This window comes from Pelmatolapia mariae, linkage group LG17, assembly GCF_036321145.2.
Source record: "Pelmatolapia mariae isolate MD_Pm_ZW linkage group LG17, Pm_UMD_F_2, whole genome shotgun sequence".
NCBI classification, from domain to species: domain Eukaryota; kingdom Metazoa; phylum Chordata; class Actinopteri; order Cichliformes; family Cichlidae; genus Pelmatolapia; species Pelmatolapia mariae.
In genome coordinates, this window is record NC_086242.1 from 14,077,890 (window position 1) to 14,090,339 (window position 12,450).

A 12,450-nucleotide genomic window follows, 5' to 3' on the forward strand; every position below is an offset into this window, starting at 1 on the left:
GCATTACTGGCAGCATCTATAAAGTGCTGTAGGACTTATATAATAGGTTTTCATAAGCAGGGTGATAAGGCATTACACATCCATTATAAGAAGACAATCCCTCCCCCAGAATGTAAAATTTTAGTATGTCTGCATCAGCAGCCAGTTTTTATAACAAGATTTTTTTTCTATATGCTCTAAAGGATAAAATAGTAATGTGATGCTTCCTCCTGAAAAATAGAGATAAAATGGATTTATTGATTCATGTTTTTATTTATAGCCAAACACTAAGTTGCAAAGACTTAATCAAGAAAAGAAAATCAAGTCTTTAAGTAAAACTGCTTGAAATTTTAGAAAAAATGTTTTACTTGTTTTCTGGAGAACAGAGTTAAAAGTTGTCACACCCATCAAGAAATTATATGACACATCAATCCTGTAAAAAGAATTAGAGGTTAACGGGCTAATATATCAGCTATTAACAGAGCCAAGCCAGTGAGTCTCTAATATATACTCTATGTCTTTAACATAGACTGTAAATAAAAGATGTATCCAGCCACCATGATGTCCTGCACTTAACAAGGTCCATCCATAGAGAGCATAATACTGGATAATTAGAGTTATGATAATCATATCAATAAGCTAATCAGAATGGTGTTCTGTCACGCTCGATTTGCTGGACTATCCAAACCATCACTAGTACAACTTTGACAACAGTAGTCAAAGTTCTTACATGGAAATTTGAACATATTACCCCAGTGTTAAAGTCATTTCTCCCAGTTCGACACATAATTACCTTTAAAATCCTTCTATTAGTTCATAAAGCTCTCAATAGTTTGGCTCACTATTACATCTCTGACTTGTTCAGTGTCTATAACCTAATTAGACCTCTCAGCTCACCAGGTGCAAATCTTGTGACTATTAGATCCAAGTGTGCTGAGAGTGCTTTCAGTTACTGTGGTCCTTTTCTTTGGAATACATTGTCTGCAGACCTCAGGTCAGTCACAACTGTGTCTACATTCAAAAAGAAACTTTCTTTTTGAGAAAGTCTTTCTGTTCTCACAGGTTTAAGCTACATCCACACTGGGAGCGATTTGCTCATTGCATATCGCTTTAAAGCTGACGGTTCGTTGCTTGCAGATATTCCATGCTCCAGCTGCCTAGGTGACCATCTAATGTATTTATGTATTTACTACCAGGTCACATATCAATCAACAGTAATCTTTACTCTCACTGGTAGTTGCATCAGTCGCCCACCTGGAAGTTGAGAAAACCTTATCTCAGGTCCCATACAAGTTTATATGAACTGACTCATTTTTGGAGCCAGCACCAAGTGGCCACTCAAAGAACTTCAGCCTTTAGGTACTTATTGTAAGCCTAGGCAATAGTAGTAGCTACAGTCTTAAAATAATGACATGAGTGGTATCAGTCTACTCATGCCTATTCTCCAGGAGAGTGAAAAAGTATGTTTTCTAAAATGAAAATAAAAATGTATTAAAAGGTTTGAACAGCTCATGATTAAAAAAGGTTACAGAATAATTAGCCACTTAGCTAACTCCTTTTTGAATATGGTAAATTCTTAAGAGTGGCTAACTTACGTTATTGTAAACAATCATGACTGTAAATAACCCGGAATGTAATTTAACTGATTATTCGTCACTCTGTTCATCTTTCAATATTTATGAACAGAGCAAATATCTTACATAGTACAGTATATGTTATTGCATCCATTCAACCAATAACCGGATGCATAATTATTAAGTACAGGATCAATGCATTGATCCAATGCACTGAGAAGTGGGATGCCTTTTAGGCAACAGTGTCCAAAAGAAACTTTAAGTGGTTGTGCATTCTAAATGAACCACTGATAAGCTATTTAAGCACAAGAACCTTCTTGCAACCCATTAAAATTTTATGTATCCACTCAGCAATTCAACTATGAACACTATCCATGCCCGATATATTTACATAGTATCAGGCAATGTTTTCAAAAGTCAAAAAGAAGAGATTTTCGAGACTGTGATCAATAATTGCTCCTCAGTTTCTGTCCTCAGAAGTCATCCACCAGATATCAGTGACAGGCCAAGGCTCATTATGTAGCTTCAAGAGGGAAATAACACAGTCTTGTAACATAAATACCACCGCAATGCTTCAATAGGAATACTAGATGAAGATGTCTCATTCAGTTTTACGCCTGTGTGCATGTGTGTGTGCGTGCGAGTGTGTCTGTGTGCATGCACCTGTGGATTGATAATGAATGTGTTTTTCCCCTGCTGAGGCTCTACTCAGATCAAAGTCTAGCAGGGTCTCTGAACTGCTCCCGGATGAAACACACAGACACACACACAGACAAAGACACACACACACATTGAATATGTCTCCTGCCTGGACGGCTTCCCTTGCTTTGCCTCTTTTGTTGGAAGCCCGATAGCTGCGGGTGTGAGGGACAGTTGGACTGAAAGCCAGGTGAGAGAAGGAAGTATTACCAAGTCACAAACTACCCATCGCCAAGGCCACCACTTTTCCATGACAACAGGGATTTCATCACTATGGTAACACAAACGAGTGTCTGGGAAATGACACCAAGGAAATGAAGGTCAGAAATAAATATCCCATAATACAGAAATACATAAAACACACTAATCGTTATGTTTCTATTAAATATTGAAAGCATTACGTTGTGCCGACGTACACGTACAAAAATTCTTTCTCAATAAAAAGGGGATTTACTGTAGGACTTGGTATTTCAAGCAAAAATAATATTCAGTGTTGACTTAGAACTATTCACCCACCCACTTCTAATCTCCAGTGATGGTGCATATTTCTGGTACATTTGATATGCTAGCTTCACCTGGTGAAGTTTGAGCGGAGCCTCATTTTTCTTTATTTCTCAGAACTTTTTGACAGCTGTAATAGTCTTCCCCTTTTGACTTTTCTCCTGTTTGCTAACTACCATCAAACCTTAAAGTGCCATTTTTATTTATTGGCCTTGTGCATGCATTATAGCCACCTTATACATACACACATACACACATAAAACCAGGAGTAGAAATCGTCGCATGAATGACTTGATTTTTAATAATTTAAGGAATATTCAAAAATATTCCCTAATTTACACAGAGACATACATGGTAATGGAAAGTCCATGATATTAAAAATGTGTCAAACTCATAAATATGCAGTCACATTTTTTAAAAAAGGGGGCACGTGAAAAGTAAACATGTGTGCATTATTTAGCATTTATGCTACTTTTTTATTTTGTGAGCTTAAATAAATGCAGTGAAATGTGCACGTGTGCAGATTTAAGACTCAGATGCACTGATTACGGGACTCTTATATGAACACCTCATTCATTACTCCGAATATTCCTTTTGGAGAAGAAACTTTGAAACTCAGCGGGGGAGAGCATCTAATGATGAAACAGTGTTTCATCTGGTGTGACAGTAAAAGCGACTCCCCACTGGACTAACAGAGAATTTTTTGCTGATGTCTCAGAGCCTAGTTTTTAAGATAGCCAGCAGATTCCCCTCCCAAACAAGCTTGCATCCTGATTTGCATCAAAGCTGAACAGATGTGCGATTCATCTGCTATATTGTTACCCTAAAATCTTGCTTTTTAAATGCAAGACTAAAAAGAATATATTTAACATGATTTATTCAGTAGTAATAGTTTAATCTCTGACATTAATCTGTTCGTTACATCCCCACAAGCATTTAAAATGGTGAATATATCAGGCTAAATCCATTCATTTTCACTGGCTTGCCATGATTAGTGGAGTTCTCTGCAAAAGCAAAGAAGATTTTTGGTGAATATTTAATAGTAAGTTTAAAAAAAAATTTAACAACTGCAAAGCATTGATGTATTTAGCTTTAAGGGAAAAGACAGAGGAAAGTTTGAAGTTTGTAGTCTCCAGATCACCTGGCTGATTGGTTGCTCAGATGCTTTCATCTGACTAAATTCTCACTGGTTGGAAAATTACCGGTGTTTCTTTGATGAGGAGAAAATCACGAGTCCTCTGGGAATCCATTATAATCCATTATTTTTGCCAGTGAGAGGAACATGCTGCTTGTGGAAAATGGGAGTTTTGAAAATGTTGCATTTTCATAACTGTGAACCTGCATTACCCGACAGGTCTAACTAACCGCTGAACATTCGGTGTCAGAGCCAACCTGCAGTAACTGATGCTGTGTCAAAGTAGCTGGTGTGGCTGTATTCGTCAAAACAAAGTCTAGGGCAGATTATGCAAACACAGTTTAACAAGTTAAAATGGCATGTAATCTAAAAACATCATGCTAATGTGTCTGTGTTGGGATGTGCTGATAACTTTGAATGCAAACAAACCCAAACTGGCATCTTTCAATATGTTTGCACTAATAATAGGACTATCCTTTCAGCAATAGCTTGAGTGGCTCCAGCAACTGCAAGTAGTAGCAAATAGAGATATTATTCATTTATTTTGATGAATGAAGTCAGCAAGGCACTCGCTGCAGTGATTCATTTAAGTTAAGGCCCCAGTCACACAGGCCTAGAGACCAACTAGCAGTCCTAGATTGGTTGTGACTGGTTGCTAGAGGCAGCTAGTAGTCACTGCGAAATTGCTTGTCAAACAACAGTCACACAGGCCTTAAGACCAATTACTGACCCCATGGTAACTACTGGTTGCTAAGCAAAAATATATATTTCCCGACTGACGGGTGGTTGCAGGAAGTTGCTTGTTTGTAAACATGCAGAATTGGTCTCAAAGAGAACACAGCGTGGGACTAGAAAACCTCTAGATTGCTCTTGTTGGCCACAGTTTGTATAGAAGACAGTCTTTCCTGCAAACTGCTTGCTAAACTGCTGTGAAACTGAAGAGTGCAACACCAACTGGAACTACAACTTGCTTGGTGAGTAAAAGTTGTGTCTTCCGGTTTGCGTCTAAATTTTTCAGGTTTCACTGCCGCTTGTTGGTTAGTTTGCAACTCCTACGCAAACTGATGGTCACCAATGCAATCTGGCAGCGACAAAAGCAATCACAAGAAGACTTTTGGTACTGCATCGCATACCTCTTTGCAACCAATTTCAAGCACAAACGCCATTAACATCCAACAACCACTCACCAACCGAGGCGTGTGGGTACTAGGGTCTCCAGGGCTGTGTGACTGATGCCTAACTGAAAGATAAAGTGTTCTTCTGCTGTTGCTAAACTGTCTGCCTGCCTAGTGTAGCCTGGATCATGATCTCTAATTCATCTCAGTCAGAACTGATCCAGCTTTCATGGCGCACTCTGTACACCTTCCAGCTGTTCTCAGACATGTTCTTAGCCTCTAAGGTGCTTGCCACTTGGTTATGGCCACCAGAATAGAATGAGTAGAAATATGATTTCAATTTCCTGGGACCCAGGACAAAGAGATTAGGGTTTTATTTGGTTCCCATGCAGTCAGAGTTTAAGCATCACTTACACCAAGGCAACAGTGACAACATGTAAGAGGAAAACATGAGGAATAAAAAAAGGTGGGCTTAGCTATGTTATAATGAGCAATCCAAGTGCAAGAAAAATGATGCACCACATGGCAAAACATACAAGCACTCATTATATTCACTTTCAGATAAAATATGTGCGTTATGCATTATTAGAGTAGATATTTAGTAAGAGAGGCCGTCACCAAGACACCAGCTGGCTTATACACATGAGAAATGTGGTATTTTAAATATTCTGAACAGATTTTACATTCCCTTTCATTTTAGCTCAAACCACATTTCACTCCCTCTCTACAGATGCTTCACTGAGAATAGACCCCTCTGATGATAAAACACCACTAATCCAAAAATAAGGAATAATTCAGGCAACATGTTAGTGAAAATACAAAAAAAAACAAACCATATTATTCAGAACCATGTTATTTTTCATCAAACTGATATGACAGATTTTTGGTCAGGCAACAAAGAATGAATAAATCTCTTTAATTATTTTTCTTAATTGACCAAATGATAAATTAGTTAGGAAAGTCACTCATAGAACAATCAATAATTAAAACAGCCCTTTAGATGCCACCTTAAAATTGCACGCTTCCCCTTTAATTCCAAAGTTACTCAGTCTTAATTTGCATCTATTAAAACAGGAAGAGGTGTTTTAGTAGCTTTGATTGCTGCCATTACATTAATGCAAAGGGTTATATAAATAGCACAGCATTACTCCTTAGAGAAGATATCTGTGTTGCTTCCCCCTCCTTCCCCTCGGGGAGGTGAGATGTCATTACATTCCAGGTAAAAGACTTGTTCTCACTTGAGGCTCAGGCCTTCAATAATGATCATCTTGTTTTGTAACTGGAAAACTGAAGTTAAAGGGCATTTAATGCTTCTTACCTGTGAGCTGACAGTCGTCGTTGGAACCTGCAGAGTCCTCTTGGTTGGGGCTGAGCGGAGGGCTGGCAGGGGGACTGGTGCTGAAGCTGGCGTAGCCGAGGGAAGAGCTCACTTCGCTAGGCTCACAGCTGTGGTTGACCGGCCTTTGGACATCCAAGGATGAAGACAGAGAGGTGCGCTGTTTGGGCTGGGAGAAGAGAAGACGAAGGGTTTGAGAGTCCAAAACTTTTTTGTGGAGTGTTTAGTTTTGTTTGGGTTGCTTGAAAAAAGGTTTGCCAGACATATTTTTTTGCTTCCCGTCTGAATAAAAAACTTGTTTTGTATGTTGCGATTTCAGTTTCACATTTTCATTGTGGCAGGGTACTTATTCGTATATCTTTTGATTACTGTGCTATTATGACCTGTTTCCTGTTTATGAATTAGGTTTTTTAGGTTTTTACTAAGTCAGATCTTACATTATATTATGTTGTGTTGAGGCTTTATGTTGTTCATGACCAGATCGCCACTAAAAGGGAACCATTACAAGAATTGCAATTGCAAGAATTTATAGCTTTAGAGAAATACAGTTCTCTCTGAACAAACAGCCCCTTTTTGATTTATACCAAAAATAAAATGCAGTTGCCTGCAGCTCAATAAATGTTCCCACTCATCATGAGATGTAAGAAGAATTATCTGTTTTTCATCACTCGTTTTACCACAGGGACCAGCTAATAACTTTAATTACCAATTCTTTGTATTTCAGTAAAGCAATTTTCCTTATTTTTGTTTTGATCCTCTCGCCCTTTATTTTCATTTTCCTTTTTATACGACAGATCCACTTCTGTTGCTGAAGATCTTGTGCTTTCTCGTAGTCAAAAGCAAATCCCTTTATTATTTTATTTTATTATTTTCTGGATGAGTTTATGGGTGGTGCAATCACTGCTAAGAGCCCCCCCCCATTTCATTACATGATGCTAGGAAAAGGAGAAATGGATGCAGCAGTTTATTGAAACATGTGGAAACATACATGAAAATACACCATATGAGGCAAAAACACAAAGGCATTGTTTTAAGTCAAGGCATGTATTCCTATTGTTTCAAAAAAATGTGTACAACATAAGATATCGACATCTGTTTCTTCCTCATGTAAAACCGGGATCCAAGATAGCAGATGACAGAGGTAGAACAGGAAAAAAAAGCGAGCCAAAATGGCTGCTTAGAAGACGCAAATGTGAGTGATAAAGTGAGACAGAGGACAAATGAAACTGTAGACTGGCATCTGGTAAACACATCTTACATAATGAGGCATTTGCAGCTCTCAACAACCTGCTGCTAAGCTTCACAAACAACTCAGGCAGTCAAAACCCTGCTGGTGCATGTATATGCAATCACAACTCAAAGGATGTATGCTAAGGGAATCAATAGAGTGAACTCTGAACGCAAAATATCATCCTGAAATATTGAGAGACAGACACACACACGCACAACAGAACAACCTTTGTAAGACCTTCACGGTCTATTTTGTGACTCAAGGTATAAAAACTAAACCTTGAGAGATGGGAAAAGAATATAAAAGGAAATGAAAGCAGGAGGAGGAGAGGACGCTCTTTTCTATGCATGATGCGTTCAAATTGGGCTTTGAAATAGTCGCCGAACTAAACTGGGATGAAAAACACAAAAGCAGAACAAGAACAGGGAAATAGGCTGAGTGAGGATGAAAAATGGAAAGAGTGAAGACACGCTGACTGAAAAGAAAAGCAATTAAGAAATAAAAAGGAAGAAACAAAACAAACAATGAGTAGAGGTAAACATTTGAAACAGGATAGGAAGGATCTGGCCAAAAAGCAAGCGATCACTGACGAAAATAAGAGGTACGAGATTGAAATAAAAAGCAGAAGAATGGAAAATGGAAAGAGAGAACAATATACAAAAAAAGGAAGGACAACGAAAGAATGATTAATTTAACATAACAAATTTGAATGCCGTGGATATCTTTCTCTATTCTGGGAAATAAGTGCTGTTGGGTGAGAATACTAACGCTAACCCAAACTCTCATGTCTGTGCAGTATTTATGAAGCTGCAGCCTTTAAGCTAGCTTAGGGAAAAATCTGACAGTTTTTTTCTGCTTGTTTGCATCGATTAGACAAGGTACGCCATGCTGAGTGAGCTCTAAGGGTGCAGGTAGGCTGGGGTAGAGCTGTTTATTCCATTTCTTTAGTGAATAACAATCATTTCCAACTAACTTTACCAATAAAAGAAAAAGTACACCACTACTGAACTTGAAGGTCAATTTGGTGCAGTGTGTTTGGTCTTAAGTGGAAGAATGAAGAAGAATTTTTGCACACACACACACACACAGAGAAAATGATATCCAGCTAAGAGTGAACACTTCAGGATACATCACTGCTCAAGTCCAAAGTACTGCTAACAGAACCTAATATGGCACAGAGTCCATTTTAATTTTTTTTTTTTTGTGGAAAGTCAGTCACCAGGGAGTTACACGGCAGCAGCAGCAGAAACCAACAGAGACTAAGGATGTTTAAAGGACCAATGCATCAACCAGACAAGATCACAACAACCCAGAAAGGGTACAGGGAGTAAAGACGGTGATGTATGAGCCCAACAGGGAAACACACTGACTGGGCAAGAGGAGGGACATTACAAGAACTAGCTGTCAAAGCCACGTATTCTCTTCATTAGTCTTTCCATTTGTCTTTGGTCGTGTAACAGAAGCAATTCTAAACAAACCAACAACTTAGGTGTTGTTATGAGGTCTCTGCGATCTAAAGCATACATAATGTGTGGAAAATAAAGACACTGCTACAAGCCATGTGTGACATGAATCAAAACGTGTTACTGGAAGCTTAACAACAGAACACCGAGGGCTCAAAATGAGATTAAGCAATCGTGAACACAGAATGAGTGAACTCCTTCAAATGTGACACCGTGGTATTTTAAAGTGGCAATCTGAGCCTTTGCGTGTCTCCGTCTTCAGGGAGTTTAATGGGTACATCAACTGCTCCTAAAGCATCCCTCTCTTACTGTACTTATCGCCGGCTCATCTATGTGCATTTGTCTTCCTCTTCTTTCAAACTATTAAATGTGTCTGTTCTCTAGACTTGTGCTTGTTAAGAGCCTGCACACACACACTCATTGACACATATAAGAAAAAAAACCATGCACATGTGCCATAGCTCTGGCTGAGGCTTAGCGTTAACAATGCAAACAGGCAGCGGGCTAATGAACATGTCGTGCCCGATTGGAAGGGGATTAATGAGCACAGACACAAGGGAACACACACACACACACACCCCATGCATGACTAAACATTAGAAGAAACCATTTTCCTTCCTTTAACAACATAGCAAAGAGGGAAAAAAGGTCATTTAACAAGCTACGTGTGTTGAAATCCTAATAATTGACACTTTTGCAACCCAGCATTTGTGCACTAATTTATTAATAACACGAGAATCGGATCTAATGATTAGAAGGTAGGAATATCACCACTTCTGATGAATGAAACTCCCCACAGAAATATTTACTATGCTTCTGAGGGAAGCAATGCAAAAAAAACCCCATAATATATGCCAAATACACCAAATGAGGCTTATTTGTCTCTAAATGTTGCTTTTGTAAGTGTAACGTGAGAAGTAGACTCAAACTTAATTATGGTTAGATTTTAATTGATATTTTCAGTTGCTACAGCAGCTCGTCCTCTGTTAACATTAGCTTAGAGGTAATGATCCTGAATGTGGAGCATTGCAAATAGCATATGTCTGTCTTTTATTTCAGCTGCCACACACGTCCACAGAAAGATGTAAGCGCACAAACTCAGAAGGCAAAATGTTCAAAAGAGCCGAGCTGACGATGCTTCTGCTTCCAGAGGGCAGCGAAGAACAAGAGAAAAGAAAAGATAAAGGAGTAAACATCTAAAACCTCCCTTTTCCCCCCAATTCCAAAACAAACTCTTAACTGCAACTCTTACAAGTAGCATTCCACTACTCATCTCTGGATTTTGTACACTTTCTTTTGATGCATGCTGTTTTTGCCCCATTCAGCTATATGGCTCTGTTTTCTTGTGTGTTTCTTGTAATGATCAAACTTGTTTTTCATTATTTGCCTTAAGGAATATGTCATGTACTGAATTTAAAAAGCTGCATTCAGTGCATGACATATTTCAGCAACGTATACAATTTGAAGGTGACATGGTTGCTGGTGCCAGACAAGGCAGTCTGAGTATTTTAGAAACTGCTGATCTTCCTGCTGATTTCCCACAAAGCTATTTCTAGGGTTTACATAAAATGCATACCTTTACAACCAAACTATGCAAAAGGGCATCTCTGAATCCTCAATATGTTGAACCTTGAAGCAGATGGGTTACAGCAGCAGAAGTCCACACTGGGTGACACACCTTTGGCTCAGCTGAGCATTGTTTAAACAACGCAGCCTACCCGAATACTATTCCCAACCATACCCATCCGTTTACGACCAATTGACCAATCTGCTGATGGCAGATAGCATGACATGTTAGCCAGCAGGATAACATGTCATGCTCATTCAGTTAATTGCTCTACTTTTATTCCTCCATTAAAATACTGTAGATGTTCTCTGAAAAAGTAACACCATGCTAAAGATCTTTTTGTGAAGGGATTGTTCCTTTCCTTCCTCTGTGACTCATAAATGTGGACGTAGGAGCACTTACATCTAATATATAAAATGTTTTTCAACATTTGAACTAATTACATGCTCTACATACTATCTATTTATCTATCTGCTAAACATACTGCTCACCTGGTTGTTAAACATTTTTGTTTGTGGTTTTTAAAATGGGCAAATGTGGATTAAAGGTTTAGTCCATTTTAAAATTAAACCTAACAGCTAACATACACACACACACACACACACAAACACAAAATAATCTTCCTAGAATTGTAAGTGTCCTCCCCACCATTCTCTGCTATCGCTTGCCATCCCTTGTGTTTATTTGCACTATCCCTCAGTCAGATGAAACAGTCTTTTATTTTGTTCCATCATCTAAGATTGTGAGGAATCCAGGAAGTAATTTACCTTCTGTTTGCTACCAAGCACTGAACTTGTTTTCCCACCAAATCTATTGTGACAGATGATTTAAATGTGATGCAGAGGCCAGCAGAGACTAGCAGTCCTCTTGGCTCATAACTAATGATATGTATGAACTGCATCATTTATTGAAAGCATCCAAATCCCAGCTACAAATCCTTTTAATACCGGCAGAAAACGGCAGGGAAAAGCTCAGATGTGCAACTCCCACTTGAGAGATTTTAGTATTAGCTTGAGTCACTTCTATTAGCAGTGCATGACCCAAGTCTGTCCTCTGGGGCCACCGGCTGGGAAAGAAAATCTCTTTAACCACAAACACAGAAAGGTCTCCTACTTGTTGCAATAACTTCAAAATGTTCAGGTGGAGTAAGGAAGGGTTGAGAAAAATGAACTGAACAGTATAAATCGAGGGCCCCATTCTCTCCATTTTCTCTCGTCTTTTGTTTGTTACACAAACACACGACAATGTGGGCCATATGAATAGCTGGCACAATAACTCAGATGTATTTATGGAAATGTAAAGCAAGTGTTTACTGTAATTACAGACAAATCCGAGCAAATTTCCTGTGAGATTAACTAACAGGAGCAACACTGTTACAGCAGTCGGCAAGTGGCACAAGCAACAACCTCAGCATCTAACTGACTGATGGGAGTGAAAGGATTAATGAGCTCTAAACACCAATGTGATTCATAATCAGTCTGTGAGGTGTTGAGTGAAGATTCTAGAGGTTTGTTTTAGTCAAGAAAATGTGATAATTCTAGAAGTTCAAAAGAAATCAAAATATATAGAGAGATAGAGAGAGCATTTAGATCCCACCAGCACAAAAGGTGACAACAATTCACAAGTATGTGTTGACTTTGTACAAAATACAAGGTCAGTGTCAGAGCATATATAATGGATGAGCATTCAACTTTGACAGGGGCATTTGGATAAAGTAACTTTGCTATTACATTTTTTATTTTAAAAAAAAAAACGGGGATACATTTATGCCCACAAATCAGAGACTGTAAACTAAAATACACAGCACGTTCTGTTATTTTAAATTTACATAAATTTCCATTTAAAGATGA

The 12,450-nt window shown here is 38.5% G+C and overlaps 1 protein-coding gene across 5 annotated transcripts in view; it reads right to left on the reverse strand.

The window, feature by feature from the left end:
• Positions 1–12,450, reverse strand: part of anks1b (ankyrin repeat and sterile alpha motif domain containing 1B) — a 274,591-nt gene that overhangs the window by 84,470 nt on the left and 177,671 nt on the right. For all 5 annotated transcript variants that reach the window (XM_063460710.1, XM_063460713.1, XM_063460709.1 and 2 more), the window contains one exon: positions 6,322–6,508. In XM_063460710.1, coding sequence (XP_063316780.1) covers positions 6,322–6,508 — 187 coding nt within the window. The remainder of the gene's footprint in view (positions 1–6,321; positions 6,509–12,450) is intronic.